We start from the raw sequence: 17,912 nt of genomic DNA, 5'->3' as shown, positions 1-17,912 counted from the left end.
GAGGCCAGGTAACTTAGTAGTTTAACATGTGGATTTGCTTCCCTGGTTCAAATCCTGACTTCATCACTGCCAGCTGTGTAAGAGAAAGCAAGTTATTTAAGCTCTCTGTGCCTCTGTTCAGTCTCCTTATATTTATTGTAGGGATTAAACTGGATAATATATGTGAAACAGTTAGTACCAGGCACATAACAGACACAGCAAATGTTATCATTATTACCACTAAATTACACATTGCCAGATATCAAGGGATCACAAGAGTAAGAATTGGAGACACCTCCAAACATAGGATATAAGCCTGGGCAGGTGCTCCTAAACTCACCTACACAGTTGAAACCTTCCTCTAACTCACATGCCCTTGAGCAGCCGTCTCCATTCAAAAGGTCTCCATCATCACACTCTTCTCCCAGGTTCCTACAAGGTAAAAGTATACATTCTGATATACAAACACACACACTTGTATACATAAAATGATTTTTCTCTTGTAGTTAACATCATTTTAAAAAGTATTTAGTTAGTTTTGGTTGCTGTGCCGGCTTTTCTCTAGTTTTAGGGAGCAAGGGCTACTCTCTCAGTGTGGTGTGTGGGTTTCTCATTGCAGCGGCTTCTCTCATTGTAGAGCACAGGGTCTAGGGTGCGAGGGCTTCTGTAGTTGCAGCTCCCAGGATCTAGAGCACAGGCTCAATAGTTGTGGTACGTGGGCTAAGTTGCTCTGAGGCATATGGGATCTTCCTGGATCAGGGAACCCATGATCTCCCATGAACCCATGAACCATGTCTCCTGCATTGGCAGGCAGGGCCTTCCAATGTCACAAGAACAAAGTATGACACTCTATAGAGAGGTGGTATAGGCAGAGTTCAAAGGAACATTTTGATAAGGAGCTTTGTGAAGCCCAGTAGCCAAGCAGGTGTCACTACAGATGAAGCTGTTTCAAGGCTCAGGCTAGAATGTACAATGTCAGATTAGGAAGATGGCCCTCATCTTGTTCTGCCCCAGAACCCCAGACAGATGTGGCATCCTGGGACATGAGAATCTTCATTGGAGGACTGCTGTAGGAGATGCTACAACATAAGATCAAATGTTTTGTTCAAGCAGGGCTCTCTCTGGGTAGTAATGGTCACCTAGTCCTGCAGACACCTTAATTAGTGGGCGGCAGGTTTAAAATGAGGTAGCCACGGAAAACATCAACAACAACCAGATTTGTTCTGTGCACACGTTCAGTCATCCCTAGGTGATAGGGACAAAAGTGAAAGTGAAGTCACTCAGTCGCATCCAACTCTTTGCAACCCCATGGACTGTAGCCCTCCAGGCCCCTCGGTCCATGGAATTTTCCAGGCAAGACTACTGGGGTGGGTTGCCATTTCCTTCTCCAGAAGATCTTCCTGACCCAGGGATCAAACCGAGGTCTTCTGCATTGCAGGCAGACACTTTACCGTCTGAGCCACCAGGGAAGCTCAAAATAGGGACAAAGTTGGTGATTAAGTAGTTAATTCCACTAGGGAATTGTATGTAGAAAAATATGGGTGACCCCTGTAAGTTACTGATTACTCAGTTGAGCCCGTTTCAGTTCAGTTCAGTCGCTCAGTCGTGTCTGACTCTTTGCAACCCCATGAATCGCAGCACGCCAGGCCTCCCTGTCCATCACCAAATCCCAGAGTTCACTGACTCACGTCCATCGAGTCAGTGATGCCATCCAGTCATCTCATCCTCTGTCATCCCCTTCTCCTCCTGCCCCCAATCCCTCCCAGCATCAGAGTCTTTTCCAATGAGTCAACTCTTTGCATGAGGTGGCCAAAGTATTGGAGTTTCAGCTTTAGCATCATTCCTTCCAAAGAACACCCAGTATCGATCTCCTTTAGAATGGACTGGTTGGATCTTCTTGCAGGTTTACTTAACCACAAAACCAAGCTGGCTTGCTTAGCAACAAAATCATGCAACAGAAGCACGAGACATTGCCCCCAAATGATCAAATAAGTGTTGTCATGAGACCCACATCCTGCCCAGTAAGCTCAGTAAGCTAATTATCCCTAGAACATTCTCTCTGCACACATAAAAAACAATAATTTGCAGACCAAGTTTGATCAAGTAGGGACAAGAAAACTCCCCTGCTCAACCAGGAGGAAGAGCTGATGATGGAAGCATGGCATCTACTCAAGAAAGACAAAGAAGTTCTTCTCCCCCTCCCCACTTTTCCTTTGATTATAAAACTGTAGCCCAGTAAGTTCTCTGGTTGAGAACCTTCACCACTACTGCCTCCTGCCAATCCTTGCCAGCTTATAAGTCTTACAAGCATCCTAATCTAATAAATCACTTCTTATCTATCACTTTGCCTATTGCTGAATTCTTTTCTTTGCTGAGACGTAAAGGACTGTGGTACTGGAGCTCTTGCGAGCCCCTGAAATGTCACCTAATGGTTTCACAGGAAGATATTTAATTGAGATGGAGGGGGAGAAAGGGTAAGCTGAGACTGAGGCAGAAGGTGGCCTGAGCAAACTAGCAAGGTTTGGGTATTAAAGTGATCTCAGTCTCTTGGATCTATTTCTGAAGTCTGGGAACATTTGGTGTTTATGCTACTATGAAAAGGAGTAGACTTACACTAAAGCTTAAGAATCTTAGAAGATTGAGAAGACAAACAATATTTAGTAATTACTAAACAATGGGATAAAACCCCAAGAAAGGCTATAGATTGCTTTCAATTAGGCCTTCAAGATACAAGATATTTTTACTTGATCTGGAAAGCTAAAAACAAGCCATCTTATTAGGATACAGACTCTGAGACAAATTACAGTACCTGGGCTTCCAGTCTTTTACTCCCAGCAGCTTTATATAAACAACATATTAGGTGAGCTAAGCATTTAGAATAGATTAATATAGGGTGGTCACTGGGACATGGGAATATTCAGTGAAAAATTTTGGCAAGTGCCTGGCAAATCAGAATGAATTAAGTTGATATCACTAAAGGGCATAGAGAAAGACCATAAAGAAAGCTGAGCACTGAAGAATTGATGCTTTTGAACTGTGGTGTTGGAGAAGTCTCTTGGGAGTCTCTTGGACTACAAGGAGATCAAACTAGTCAATCCTAAAGGAAATCAGTCCTGAATAGTCTATGGAAGGACTGATGCTAAAGCTGAAGCTCCAATACTTTGACCACCTGATGCAAAGAACTGACTCACTGGAAAAATACCCTGATGCTGGGAAAGACTGAAGGCAGGAGAAGAAGGGGATGACAGAGGGTGAGATGGTTGGATGGCATCACTGACTTTATGGAAATGAGTCTAAGCAAGCTCAGGGAGTTGGTGATGGACAGGGAAGCCTGGTATGCTACAGTCCATGGTGTCGCAAAGAGTCAGACATGACTGAGAGATTGAAATAACTAACTAACTAAAGGGCAACAGGAAAAGGAAGGTAGTATGTTAAGAAATCAAAAGAGTGATTCCATTTTTACCTTGGTGCTTTTATAGAATAGTTGTAAATTGCATTGCAATGAGGTCTTCCAGGGATCAAATGAGCAACTGAAGCTCATAAAGCTATAGTGACTTTCCTTGGGTCATAAGACAGGCAACTGATCCAAAAGATACCCTCACATCCTCTTTTAGCATCATTTGGCAATAACCTTCTCCACCATGAATTCCTTCCCTGAATCACTGCCCAGCACTTGTTCTCTGAAACCTGAAGAAGATCCCCACAGAATCAGCCCCAATATCTTGGTACTAAATGAACGTGGGTCCATCCTTAACTATGTAGAGATGTGAATGACCCCTCAAGATCACTACCAGGTCCCAGATTTTGTTCAATACCAGAATCACACAGTGCCTTGCCCCTTTCACTTCCCAAACCAGTCTCAAGGTGAACCCTCATGGTCCGAGCAAGGCGGGACATCCTCTGACACCCAGCCCAAGGCACCCAGTATGTCCTCACCTTGCAACCTTCCCATCTCCACAGTAAGGAGCTCCATGGATGTGGCTCAGAGGAGGTGAAGCTTCTCCCAGTTCTGCTCCAGCTGCAGCTTGAACTTGGTACCGATACATCTGCCCAGGCATGACCTCCCTGTGGAAACCAATGGGCTGTAACCATACATCTGGGAAGTGGAGCAGGCCCTGGGTCTTTTTCAGATGGTGTGAAGGAATTTTAAATAAATATTACAGGGAATATAAATGTTAAACATGTGCCATGTTGTTTGAAACAAAGAGCAGGGCATATAGTCTGACAGAGCATTTGAAACCATATTCATCTCTGTATTCCCAGTACCTTTTATATAGTCAATGTACAACAAGTGGTTGTTTAGTGAACGCTGAACCAACTAACAGTCCTACACAATCCAGGAGGATGGTATTTCGAGCATATCTTTACCATGTTACATAAACATACACACACAAACCCACCAACTTTGAGAACCTAGTCTTCTATATCACTGCATGTGTGCGCACATGCTAAGTTGCTTCAGTCATGTCCACCTCTTTGTGACCCTATGGACCATAGCCAGCCAGGCTCCTCTTTCCATGGAATTCTCCAGGCAAGAATACTGGAGTGGGTTGCTGTGCCCTCCTCCAGGGGATCTTCCTGATCCAGGGATCAAACCTGTGTCTCATGTCTCCTACGTTGGCAGGCAGGTTCTTTACCACTAGCCCCACCTGGGAAACTCCTCTGTATCATTGAAATGATTGTAAAGCTGAAGATGAAAGCTTCAGAGTTTGGGCTCAGCAAGGCCCTTCTTGGGTCCGTGAATCATAGTTTTCTTGTCTCTCAAGAGAATTCTTGTCTCTCAAGAGAATTCTTGTCTTGAGGAGACTGAATGCTTATGAGGAAAAGCAACTTTCTCCTAGAAGGAGATGAGAAAATCTTCCATCCTTATTTTAGGGATGCAAGAAATTCCACAACTGGAAATGCATTAAATGACTCCTCAGCTCCAAAATACATATAAACCAGGAATGGAGTTTTATCAATTGATACCAGAGATGGAAGGAGTTTATTGGACTATCTGGAGCCCAAGAGCACTAATCAAGTGGAGACTGTGAGAGACTGAACGTTTGCAAGGGGGCCAGTGGTGTGGGGGTTGGAGGGGAGCTGCTGGTTCCAAAGATGAATTCTGCCTTCAACTTAATTTTTATCTAACGCTTACCCTAATTGGAAAAGTACCACTAGAGTCAAGCTAGAATGGGAGTGACTTAGGAGAATAGGATCTCAAAGGGCTATTGGTTCTCCCACAAGAGGTACCCACAGATGTCCTGCTAAAGCCCTCTCTGCTTTAGCACACTCATCAACTCAACCACAAAGCTTCTACTCTTCTGCTTGATGCTGCAAGCAGCAAACAGGAAATGTCACAGGGTTTCAAAAACACCTTTAAACATCTCTGTACTGGTTTTTAGTTATTTTAATAGGAAAGACACCTAAATATTAAAGACTTTTAAATTTCCAAATTAGTTTTCTGTAGGGAAGCACTCTTTTCATAAGACTGCCAGGTATTTCAAAAGCAAAACAAGTTTTATATCCTAATCAATTCTGATGGCTCCCCTTTCACAGGGAGGTTTCTGTCTGACTTCTCATCCAGCCATGCATAAAAGTCTTACACTGATCTCTAGCTGGTAAAGGATTGGAAAGAAGCATCAGGACATGTTTACGCTTCTTGGGGAGAAAACTCAGCAGCAGGTAGCCCCAATCTTCAATGAGCTGAGTTTGTAAAAGTAATGTGTTACTAAGGAACCAAAATGAGATTTAGTCAGAAAATTGGATTTTATTCTTGAGTTTGCCACTTACTAGCTCTGTTCAACAAAATTAAAGTTAAGCCTTAGTTCCCTCATCTATAAAATAGAATATTATTATCCTTAAATGTTTTTTGTGTGTAAGTGTATATGTGAGAATGTGTGTATATCAAGTTAGATAATAAATATCATTAAATAGCTCATGCTTTGAAAATCATGAAGTTAAAAAATATCACTAGATAGCTTATATTTTGAAAATCATGATGAGGGAACACAAAACTTGACTTACTAAATGTAACAAAAATAACAATAAAAAATTATTTAAAAAGATAAAAAATAACATTTTAATTGGCTTACTAAAGAAAGTCCCCCTAAATAACATTTTTTTTCTTTTCAGACCTATCCCATGATCTATCCTCCCATTTGCACGAACTTTTTGACCATTTCACTATCCTCTAGTTCTAATTCAGAGAGCAAGTATGGAAAGAAAATTGCAGTAAAATTCAAGGTGAATGTTTTCTTGACTCATTTGTAACTATGGCAGACTGAAAAGTGGCCACAAATTCTTCCCATCCCAGATGTATGCCTTTCTGTGATGTGACTTTACTGTTTCTCTCATTAAGAGATAGAATCAATTTTGTCACCACCAGAATCTGAAATTCTTTGTGATCTGTTTTGACTAGTGAAATGGTATCATGAGTGATACAAGCAGAGGCCTGAAAAGTATGAGAATTTGGGGACTTGCCCTTCCTGCTTCTGGAAAGCCTTCTACCACCATGAAGACTTCCTGGGTGGCATGAGTGGTAAAGAACCTGCCCACCAATGCAGGAGACATAAGAGATGCAGGTTCCATCCCTGGATGGGGAAGATCCCCTGGAGGAGGAAATGGCAACCCACTCCAGTCATCTTGCCTGGAGAATCCCATGGACAGAGGAGCCTGGCGGTCTACAGTTCATAGGGTTGCCAAGAGTCAGATATGACTGAAGCGACTGAGCACGGCGAAGCACCATGAGGACAAGCCCAGGCAAAGCCTCCCAGTGAAGGAGACATGTGGAAAGAGAACTTCATTCTCCCAGCCAGGCCAGCATCTTAGCTGAGCTTCATGTGTGCATGAGGTCATCTGGGGCCATGTAGCCTTGGTCAAGCTGGTCCGGATGAGTGCACCCAGCCAACACACAGAACCATGAGAAATGTGTTTGTTGTTTTAAACCACTATGCTTTGTGATGATTTCTCATGTGGCAAAAACTAACCAATACAGCACCTCTGATAAAACTTTTGTTTTACCCAGAGTTCTGCCCTCAGGGCAGCCTCTGAAAAAATTATGAGGTGAGGAAAATTTGCCTTTGGAGATACCAGCCTCCTACTTTTGAACTCTTTAAGCCAATGATCTTATCTTAGTCTGTGTCCCCTCCACTGAGCACACAGTGCCAGGAGCACTGAAGAACACTAAATGTAGGAAGAACAGAAGAAAAAGAAAGAGAAGGGTTGTAAGAGAAGGAAAGAGAGAAGGAGGGAGGGAGGAAATAAAGGAGGAGTGAAAAATGAAATTCATGAAAGTATAGTGTTTCAGGAACCCTAGGCTTCTCTGCTTAGCTGTGGAAGAGGTGACTATAACCTTTGAATGATATAGGAGCTGTGGCAGATTATTTAAAAGTTGCGGCAAAGATCAAAAATCAGATGGTGTCACCAGATAGGAGTATCTGACTCTGATCAACTTATTTCTGGCAATTACTTTCAGCCCAACTGAAACATACATGCATGTTGCATCTGACTCTTTGCAACCCTGCAGAGTTGCAAGGCTCCTCTGTCCAAGGGATTCTTTAGGCAAGAATACTGAAGTGGGTTGCCATGTCCTTCTCCAGAGGATCTTCCTCACCCAGGGATGGAATCCAGGTCTCCTGCACTACAGGTGGATTCTTTACCATCTGAGCCACCAGGGGATACCAACATATCATTCACGGACCTCTTTTGTCCATAATCATAACGATGGCATCATCAATCAGGACATCCACTTTCCCTTTTCTGGGAAATATTTTTGTTCATCTCAGAGATGCCACTTTAGAATAAAAGCCCCTCCGAGGGTCTGAATGTTTCTCCAAATAAGGGCATATTGGAATGTAAAACAAACAAAAACAAAAAAACACAACAAAGAAAAAGGAAGCAAAACCCACTTCCGAAGCCTCAGGAGGCCCCACGGTTTAGAAAGCCCTGCTGCCCAACTCACGTGTCTGTGAACTTCCGGAGAGGATGCGTCACCACCACAGGCAAGCCACTGGCAAATGGGGGCTCACGGAGGACCTGGTATTTCACAGGCCTGCAGCCAGAACACAGGGGACTGTGGGGCTGAGAAGTCAGGAGAGCTGCGTCAATCTCCATCCGCTCATCAAAGGTGTAGACTTTCACCCCCACGACCTTCCCATCAACATGCAGTTTGATAGTGAGCGGTGTGTCACAGAAAGTGTCCAAGGGGCCCAGGTGCACAGACTTCTGGTGTTCCAGCAAGATCTCCGTGTCAAAGAGCACCGGGGAAGAGCCCATGGAGAGGTAGGTGACCCATAGGGTGAGAGTGTCAGCTTGGACCGGGTGCTGAAAGAGCAGCTCCAGGCTGCAGCCTTCCGCGGGGCAGGGGACCGTCATGTTCATGTGGTACAGGTGGAGCTCGGGACTCCAGGCCTGCAGGCTCGGCTCACAAGGCCGATCCACGTCCGGAGGCCCTGAGGGAGACGAGCCAAAAGACAGATGCATCAGGAACCACCAATAAAAATCTGAAAATGAGTCACCCCTATCAATAGTCAGGAAAGAAAATGAAGAAGAAGAGAATTTTGAGCATATTCTTATAGGAACTGGTCAGCTTAGTAGGTTGGGGGATTTTCCTAGCAATAATACTGGAGTGGGTTGCCATTTCCTCCTCCAGGGTATCTTCCTGATCCAGAGATCAAACCTGCATCTCCAGCAGCTCCTTTATTGGGCAGGTGGATTCTTTACCCCTTGAGCCACCTAGGAAGCCCTTACTGAAGATAAAGCTCTAATGATTCTAAAGCACTCTGCTCCAAATCACCTCTGTCTGGTGCCCTTGAACAAGAGAAACCCAGCATGGCACTGAGAATGGAGTGACCCCAATCCTAAGTGGAAACATGAGGCTGATGGAGATAAGGTAAGCCTGAAAGAATCCTTGAGCAGGACTTCCCTGGTGGTCTAGGACTTAAGAGTCTGCCTGCCAATGCAGGGACACAGGTTCAGTCCCTGGGTGGGGAAGATTCCATATGCTTGGTACAACTAAACCCATGCACCACAACTCCTCAGCCCACGCTCTAGACCCAAGCTCTGCAACAACAGAAGCCACCGCAATGAGAAGCCTGAGAACCACAATGAAGAGTAGCCCCTGCTCGCTGCAACTAGAGAAATCCCACATGCAACAGTGAAGACCCAGCACAGCCAAAAATAAATAAATAAATAACTTTAAAATATTTTTAAAATTTAAAAAAAAGAATTCTTGAGCCAAGAAGAACTATTTGTACTTAGTTTATTAATAATTTATGATAAAGCAATGCTTCTGAAGCCCTATTTTATTAATAAGGCCAATGTTTTTTTCAGGCTGTTGCTACACTGTTTAACTGTTGCTCTTCACAAAACTTTGATTCCCTAAGATCATACCTTAGAAAGCCTTCCAAAGGACTGTAAGTCAAACTTTAAAACCATACACTGAAATTTCCCCTTTAGTTCAGATATGTGTAAGGCAGGCGATCAGGAAACTGCCCGCAGGAAATAGAAACACTTTTCTTTAGTAGAAGAAAAAGGAGATTCAGTAGCCAGGTAGCCAAAAATGTAATGGTGAAAAATCAAAGATTGCTAACATATTAAGGTCATCTCTGTGGAAATAATCTATATACAAGGTGGTTTCCTTTTATATCCCACAAAGAGAATTAAAAGAAAACTGCTAAATTAAAAAAAACGTAGTTTGGCTCTGCTTGGTGCTGTGCATTAGCTGTGTGACTGTGGCCAGTCTCTCTAAGCCTTCGTGTCCTCATTTATAAAACAAGGCCTATTTAACCCTGCCTTACTTAGTAGTTCCTGGTGGCTCTGCTGGTAAAGAATCTGCCTACAGTGCATGAGACATGGGTTTGATCCCTGGGTTGGGAAGATCCCCTGGAGAAGGGAAAGGCTACCTACACCAGTATTCTGGCCTGGAGAATTCTGTGGACTGTATAGTCCATGGAGTTGAAAAGTCAGACAGGATTGAGTGACTTTCACTTTCACTTACTTAGTATAGAAGATCTGTACGATGTTTCATAGGAATATTTGCAAACTATATGTGCAAAAATAGAATGACTTATCCCTTCAGGATTTGGAAAACAATGTTCCATATCCCAGAGGAAATAAGTTCAAATGTGTGTGTGTGTGTGTGTGTGTTACATCTTTCAGTCCCTATTGTTTTTTCCCTATATTATGAATCCATTCATTCATTAACTCAATAAAAATTGACTGTATACCTCTTTTATATCTAGCACTAAACTAGGTATCAGAGATTGAGTAATGAACAAGATAAAGATACTGACCACATATATCTTACTGTAGGGTGATAGGTGCAACAGTAAATAAAGAGGTGTAATTTCAAGTGGTAATGTCATCTCTGAAGAAAAATAAAGGAGGAAAAAGGACTAGAGAATGATGGGGTGAGACTGGGGGCTATTTCAGATCATGTAGCCAGGGAAGTTCTTTCCAAGAAGATGATATTTAAGCAGGGAATATATCTGGTTCAATTTTCTAATCTTTATAGTACTCATAATGTAGTTGGTGATCAATAAACGTCCAATAAGTATCATTAAATACATTTTGATCATATCTGTGTTTGTGTGTGTTCTGCTTGGGAGTCAATTCCTTTCATTTTATATATTTAAAATATGACTTGATTCTTCACCTGTTCAAAACAAAGGAATACCAGTATTTCCCAGCAGTATTTTCCAATAGTCATCCCCAAATACTAGCAGACTGCAGGCCCTTGGAAGCCAACTCCTCAACAGTAGCACTGTCTGTCAGAAAGTTTTTATTATGATCTCATGTGAAAAGATGGAGTGGAGGCCCTAAAAGCTAATTTGGTTTGCTTGGAGACACAATACAAGAGTTAGAAACCAGAACTTCTAATTCCTTTCACCTCTACCAGATAACTTTAAATTTTTCCAAGAATTAAAAAGGAAAAAGTACAGGGCCAGACAGTCAAATAGGCATTAAAACACTAGTGCAGGACAAACTGTTTGCCACAAGAATGGCCTTTTATGAAATGCCAGTCTCTAAATGAGTCCTGTGCTGTGCCAATGTAAATTTTATAGTCACTTTCCATTCTTCCCTGAAAACTCATTTGAAAAAAGTCCTATATGATCAGTCAGGTCAATTGTCTCCCTCCAGATTTCTCCTTCAGGCTCCTGTTGTTTGAGTAACTGGGAGCCCAAGGGGACATGGTAGATACTTAGACCAACGTTCTCCTTTTTTTCTTATCAGAGTCAAGATTGCAAACTAACTCAAATAGGACCATGCCCAACACATCTGATTGAATTGTTTTACTCAAGAGAAGATGATGACTAGGTAAGCGCTGATGGTTTGATGGACCAAACAGGACAGTCATGATGGAAAAAGTCAAGCCATTCATCAGAAGATGCTGAAACTCATGTCAACAGCATATTTGGGACTTGAATTGGGATAGCATTCACGCTCTAATTTGCTGTAAGGCACTGATACACGTATGTGAGTGAATATGTAACTGAGAAGTTGGGGGGTGGGACAGGAAAGGGGACAACAGCTAAAAACATTTTCCCCTCCCAGAGCCTAGCTTAGATCACATACAAAGCACAACCAGCACCACAGGTTAATAGACCCATAAAATAGCATAGATGAGAACGATGAGTTTGGAACACCTAGTCCACCCCACCCCCACCCCGGCTGGCTCAGTAAGTGTGCATAAGTGTTTCCTGACAGAGGCAGGGACGAGATCAGCTTACGTCATCCTGTGGCAAGGCTGTTCCATGGGCTGGCGGGCACAAATAGCATGATGTGCTGGAGCCAGCTCATCCTGAAGTCGTCCCCAGAGTTCTCCTCCCTCGGTCCCCCATCTGTCCTCTGACTCAGCACAGCCACCACCACCTTAAGCACAGGTGGGCCATCCGCACAAAGATCCCAGCCAGAGTCACTTGCAGATCCCTGGAGGTTTCCAGCAAACCATACACACAGACACACACACACACGCACACTGCCTTATTCTCACTGCCACCACTTCACCCTTTACCTCCACCCCCATTCTCAGTGGCCACCAAGGTGTAAATGAAAAAGCCATGGTCCTTTACCCACGGCCTCCTCTGGAGTCCAGTAACCTGAGGAGTCACACACACGCTGGGAGGAAGCCGTGTGCACGTACTGACGGAACGTGCCATCTTCAGTGCAGGCGCCACACACGCTGCCTGGGGCCCTGCGAAAACAACGTGGGGGGTGGAGACGGGAAGAATAGGTCAGATGGACTGGGACAACAAAATTCAGATGACTTTTGGGGCAGGGAAGTGACAGTGGGTATGGAGGCCCTGGGGGGTAACTGGGAACACAGCTCTTTCACAACTCACTCCCTTCTTGTATAGACCTCACCTTTGCAAAATTCAGAGTGACATGAAAATCTCAAGGTTATGAAGCAGAAGAATTTAACTAAGTCATAAAGGAGGCCTGTGGAGATGAAAGAGGACTTCTATCCCAGCAATGGTCAACACAAAATAATTACAATCTGAATCTTTCAGCATTAAACAGCTTTTTTGCTGATTCTCAATAAGTCAGCCAGAGGCTCCTTGCATTCCCCTGAGTAAAACGAACAGCAGTTTTCACAGTAAACTTACTAGCTATATGTGGTCTTATGTTTTAACACTCCACTTTTTAATCACACATGTAAGGGTCATGTGAAATATAATGCCTCTTGGTTCTCCAACACCTATGGGGATATGCCTAAATTCCTGATCATGACCCAAGATCCTTCAGAGAAGAGCTCTAGCCTTACCTCCTTCAGTTTCTTCATGAATTTTATGTTCCCATCACAATAACAAATCACCACTTCACAAAAACATCCTACCCATCACACAGTTCCATGAAACATGATGTACTCTCTCCTGCTAAGTCAACTTTCCAAGCTTCTTTATTTAGCAAGCTCCTATTCATCCCTCAAAACCTATGCAAGTGTATCCCCTGCAATGGTACTTAGCCTGACTCCTCTGGATGACCAGCACTCTCCCCTCTGGGCACCCACTACATCTTCTAGCTCCCATCTTGGGACACTGATATTTGGTATTGACAATCCCCATTCCCATTCCTTCTCCTGGAGGGGTTCCAGGCTGAGCTCTATTCTTTCTGTGCCTAGCAGTTAGGACAGAGACTGGTCTAAGCGGTCCCTCAGTGAGAGCTTGTTCTGTGGGCATCCTTGAGACTATTAATAAGACTATGAAGAGCTCTTCAAGCACCATATCTTGAAGAGTAATGTAAATAGCTAAATAGCAAGGGTAAATCACTTGACGAAGCCTGTTTCTGATACTTAGAATTTTTTTTAATTTATTGAAGTCTCAGTTTGGTTCAGTCACTCAGTCGTGTCCGACTCTTTGCAACCCCATGAATTGCAGCACGCCAGGCCAGGTGTTATATAATATTATATAAGTTCTAGATATATAAACAGTGATTCAGTTTTAAAGGGTATACTCCATTTACAGTGATTATGAGATATTGGCCATATTCCCCATGATGTACAGCATATCCTTGTAGCTTATTTTACACGTAATAGTTTGTGGAAACCCCACTGTGAATGATCCATCTGCAAACAGAGGTACCGAATCAAGGTCTCTCAAGAAGCAGCAAGAGAAAAGTAAAATCCAATAATATGGTAGAAAAACAGTATTGTCAAATAAGGGTAATGACTGTGCTACTGAAAGGTTGCTGCTGTGAGCTGTGTGTTACGCCGGGATTCGTGACCTCCGGAAGAGAGGATTTTGATTTGGGGTCAGAGACCAGGCTCGACTACTTGGACCCTTTTCTGTAGGAAAGTTCTATTAAAGTTTAACAGAGATTGGAAAAGCTTCTGACATAAACATCAGAAGGGGACAGAAAGAGTGCCTGCTTGATAGTTTTTAACAAGGTGTTTTATGCTTGTTTAAAGTGAAAGTCACTCAGTTGTGTCCAACTCTTTGTGACCCCACGGACTACACAGTTCATGGAATTCTCCAGGCCAGAATATTGGAGTGGGTAGCCTTTCCCTCCTCCTGGGGATCTTCCCAGGGATCAAACCCAGGTCTCCTACATTGCAGGCAGATTCTTTACTAGCTGAGCCATTGTCTGTTAGCTTCTAATCAGATAAAGATCAGATCAGATCAGTTGCTCAGTCGTGTCCAACTGTTTGCGACCCCATGAATCGCAGCACACCAGGCCTCCCTGTCCGTCACCAACTCCCGGAGTTCACTCAGACTCACGTCCATCGAGTCAGTGATGCCATCCAGCCATCTCATCCTCTGTCGTCCCCTTCTCCTCCTGCCCCCAATCCCTCCCAGCATCAGAGTCTTTTCCAATGAGTCAACTCTTCACATGAGGTGGCCAAAGTACTGGAGTTTCAGCTTTAGCATCATTCCTTCCAAAGAAATCCCAGGGCTGATCTCCTTCAGAATGGACTGGTTGGATCTCCTTGCAGTCCAAGGGACTCTCAAGAGTCTTCTCAATCAGATAAAAGAAACACCTTAAGCCTGAGGGAGTTTCACCAGGCTGCTCTTCCACGATATGCATTTTTGAGATAGGAGGGCAGGAGGTGTGTCATCCCCTGGCCATAAAACAGTTGCAATGAATACTGGTTTGTTGAGCCATTATCGACCCAAGGTTTGAGAAAAGTGAAAAAGTTAGTCTTAGGTGGAACCATTTTGAAGACAGGCAGTTCCAAAGCAGATAACATAGTTTCATTAACATAGCTTAAGAAAAACATTTCCATAAGAAAAACACATCGGTTAGCTCAAGGCAGAACCAGGTGTCTTCAACACAGAATTAAAAGAAGCCTCTTTCAATTCTGTGTAGAGGAGGAAATACACTTGCTGTCTATTTCCTCCTGCCGCTTGGGGACCTCTGGCCTTCCTACCTGTTACCCTCTCACTACCAGCTGCTGTGTATTAAGCACATTGTGTGCTTAATACCTGGCATTGTCCCATGAGATGCTTTTCATAAATTATTTCTCATCCCTGTTTACGAGTGAGGATACTCAGGCTCAGAGAGATGAACTGCCTACAGTCAGAAATTTCTTAATTTCTCTGAGCAAATTCCCAAACACCATCAAGTGTCCAGGACTTTGGCAATGAAAAGGTGTCATTAACTGCAACCCGTGACTGCAGTCAGCACTCACGGCCGCTGCGGACACAATTCCAAACCACAGTTCCCTGATGCACTTGGCTCTTCCGGGGCCACCGCTGAGTGCGTGGTTGGGCTCTCTCTGACATAAGGATTCCAAATACCTACTGGGGAGGAGTAAACACAACTCCAAGCATGACACAAATCCCTGGGAACGTGACGTGAGTCTCCCCGACACACGTGTCGTGAGGCCTCGGCGCTGTGGCCCACCTCGCTGAGAAAAGGAAGCCAACTGCAGCCTTTGCTGCCAACAGCCTCGCAGCCAGCCAGCAGTGATGTCTGCTTTATCGTAACGTTTGTACCAGAGAGAGAATTGAAAGATTAAATTGTTTACACGTGTTACATAAACTGATGTAAAAACGTGGGTTTGCACATACCCAGGGAGGGCCTACTGTTCAGCCAGAGCCACCCAAGGTCACACTCGCAAGAAGAGGTTTCTTCCACACATCACAGAGATATAGGTCAACTCACAAAAGGGGTCTGTGAGAGCTTGGGGGCTGATGAAAATCGAAACTGCTTTATAGGCTTGTGAGTCTAAGTACCATCATGCAGTAAGTGCATATTGGGCTAGCAAAGTACCAAGATCCCAGAAGGCTGGGAAAGCCACTTTGCAAAATGATTCACCTGCTTCTTCCCATCCCTGTCTCTGCCTGTCCTCTCTCCTAGGTTTTCGGAAAAGCTGGAATACACGGGAACATGCTTCAGGGACACTCATCTCCTCAGCAGGGATCTGACACCCAGAAAGGTGTCACACAGATGAGGGGCTATCCACCTGCTCAATGAGAAAGCCCCAAATTCAAAGAAACAATCTATTCCACATCCTCCTCTTCTGAAATTCCCGGGGATGTACCCAGTTCACCTCTACCCTGCCTTGGATTGCTCACTGATACAGCAGGGATTGGGCTCACCGCGAGGACTAAAGAAAATAATTTCAGGTAAAACATCTCACATAGTGAATGCCTCTCACACAGAAGGCCCCAGTAAACCACGACCACTGGTTATTTAGAAGACAGTGGCAGGTTTTGGGAAAATGGACAGCAGGTCGTGGATGGGGTTCCGACCCTTCCCCATTAAACGACATCCCCCATCTTCCCACCAATTGTCAGAGATCACCCTTTTCCTTCCATCTCTCTTTGCCACAGAAATGTTCCTGGTAATCATTACAGCAATATGCAGAGGATTAATAAAAACCAACTTTAGCTAGAATGATTCTCTTCACTAAATATGAATTAGGTGTTTATTGTGGCAGGCCAAGAGACCAAGATAACAGAAAGCAGTTCTGCCCCCTTGGAACTACCAGTTGAGCAGTGGAACAGACAGGAAAATGAACAGATAATGACAATTGCACGAGATATAATAGCCATAACTGAGGCAGGCACAGGGTATAACAAGATAGAAAAGAGGCATTAGAAACACCCACCCAAACCAGTTAAGCCCCTGATACATGGCTTGAATAGGCCAGTTACCCACCCAGCCCCAGAATTGCCTGGAGGAAGACGGTGCACTTCCCTTCATCCAGACACTACTGCGCAAGTAGTAAGCCCATTACTACTGTTCTCCATCCTTACTCCAAGCATAACAGCTGACCTGGGCAGGAAGCAAGTGCCGTCCCAGTTTTGCCAGATCATTGTTACCACGTTTGTCAACCTCTTCACAGCTCCTGGGACCATGCCAGATGTGACATAAGGAAACATCGGAGATGCCCCTAGCCAAGGAGCAGGCACACATGATGCAGTGTTGGCTTACATGAGAGCCCCAGGAACCCTGCTCAGGAGATAAGGATGGAGCAGGGAGGCCGACGCAGCCCTGAGCAATGGTGCACACTTATTGTTACAAACTGGGGTTCCCCCAATTTCACATTCTTTCCCTCATTCATAAGAAACGCCACGGAGAAAGATACCAGCTCACCCACAGCCAGCGCCCTCTCACCTGTCATACATAACTCCACTAATAGGAGGCAGCCAGTGGATAGTGAGGGACTTTTGAGTCTGCCCGATGACCATGGGGGGGATGGGGATGGGGGTGGGCTTCTGGCTCTGGCTCCACTGCTGATATACAAGGTCCAGATAGCAGTGCATTCGGGCCACCTGGTTGGGGGTGAAGTTGTCAGTGCAGTCATCGTCTGCGGAGACAAAAAAAGGGAACAAGAGAGATGGAGGCTTTACCCTGAGAAGTCCACCAAAGTGGGGATAGATTTTGCCAGAAAGTATCTAGGCTGGAGATGGGAAAGAGAAGGCAGAGAAGAGCAGTGGCTTATCTCTAAAGCAAATTGGGCTTGATGTTTACCTTGGGCTGGGCCAGTGAGAGACTCAAGCCCTGCGGTACAGGTTGCTCTGAGCTGACACTGTTTATTCAGGAAACCACAAGATGGCAGTGTTTCAGCGTATGACTCTTTATCCATGACCGTGTGTGGAGTTAGACACCTGCTTTATGCCTGGGGACTTTGGCCAAGGTTAGTGAACATTCAGTGGAGATGCTCGAGGAAAGAGGGCCAAAACGTCAAGGAGGCATCACACCTGGGAGTGGTGATCCCCAACTTCCTTTTGGAGCTGCAAAATTCCCCATTAGGGACACTTTTCATAAAGTTAGAAAGAGAGTTATCTTAGTTTCCAGGTCTTTTTCCATGAAAGCACACACAACACTCTCCTTACTTCTTAGGTGTTTTCTCTCTCCACTTCAAAGGTGGTGTCTAAAGAGCTCTGCCCTCCGCACCCCATTGCCTTGTCCCTCTGCCCTGGAAAGGGACACTGCTGGAGGGCTGGTCCTCATGAATTTTATGTACCTGAATCATGTGCCTAGATTAGATTTAGATAGGAATA

At 44.4% G+C, this 17,912-nt stretch overlaps 1 protein-coding gene and 1 long non-coding RNA gene across 2 annotated transcripts in view; one reads left to right on the top strand and one right to left on the bottom strand.

Moving 5' to 3' along the window:
- Positions 1 to 17,912, bottom strand: part of PAPPA2 (pappalysin 2) — a 316,922-nt gene that overhangs the window by 161,661 nt on the left and 137,349 nt on the right. The window contains exons 5-9 of the mRNA XM_010850108.1: positions 17,023 to 17,215; positions 12,033 to 12,154; positions 7,922 to 8,411; positions 3,916 to 4,044; positions 320 to 411 (exon numbers count right to left, since the gene is read on the bottom strand). Coding sequence (XP_010848410.1) covers positions 320 to 411; positions 3,916 to 4,044; positions 7,922 to 8,411; positions 12,033 to 12,154; positions 17,023 to 17,215 — 1,026 coding nt within the window. The remainder of the gene's footprint in view (positions 1 to 319; positions 412 to 3,915; positions 4,045 to 7,921; positions 8,412 to 12,032; positions 12,155 to 17,022; positions 17,216 to 17,912) is intronic.
- Positions 8,161 to 16,504, top strand: LOC104996004. Its single transcript, XR_826131.1, has 3 exons — positions 8,161 to 8,241; positions 11,194 to 11,277; positions 15,760 to 16,504. It is a non-coding gene; the product is annotated as an uncharacterized LOC104996004 (long non-coding RNA).

The sequence above is a fragment of the Bison bison genome, unplaced genomic scaffold (assembly GCF_000754665.1).
Source record: "Bison bison bison isolate TAMUID 2011002044 unplaced genomic scaffold, Bison_UMD1.0 scf7180017864289, whole genome shotgun sequence".
NCBI classification, from domain to species: domain Eukaryota; kingdom Metazoa; phylum Chordata; class Mammalia; order Artiodactyla; family Bovidae; genus Bison; species Bison bison.
This window is presented reverse-complemented; position numbering and strand designations above follow the sequence as displayed.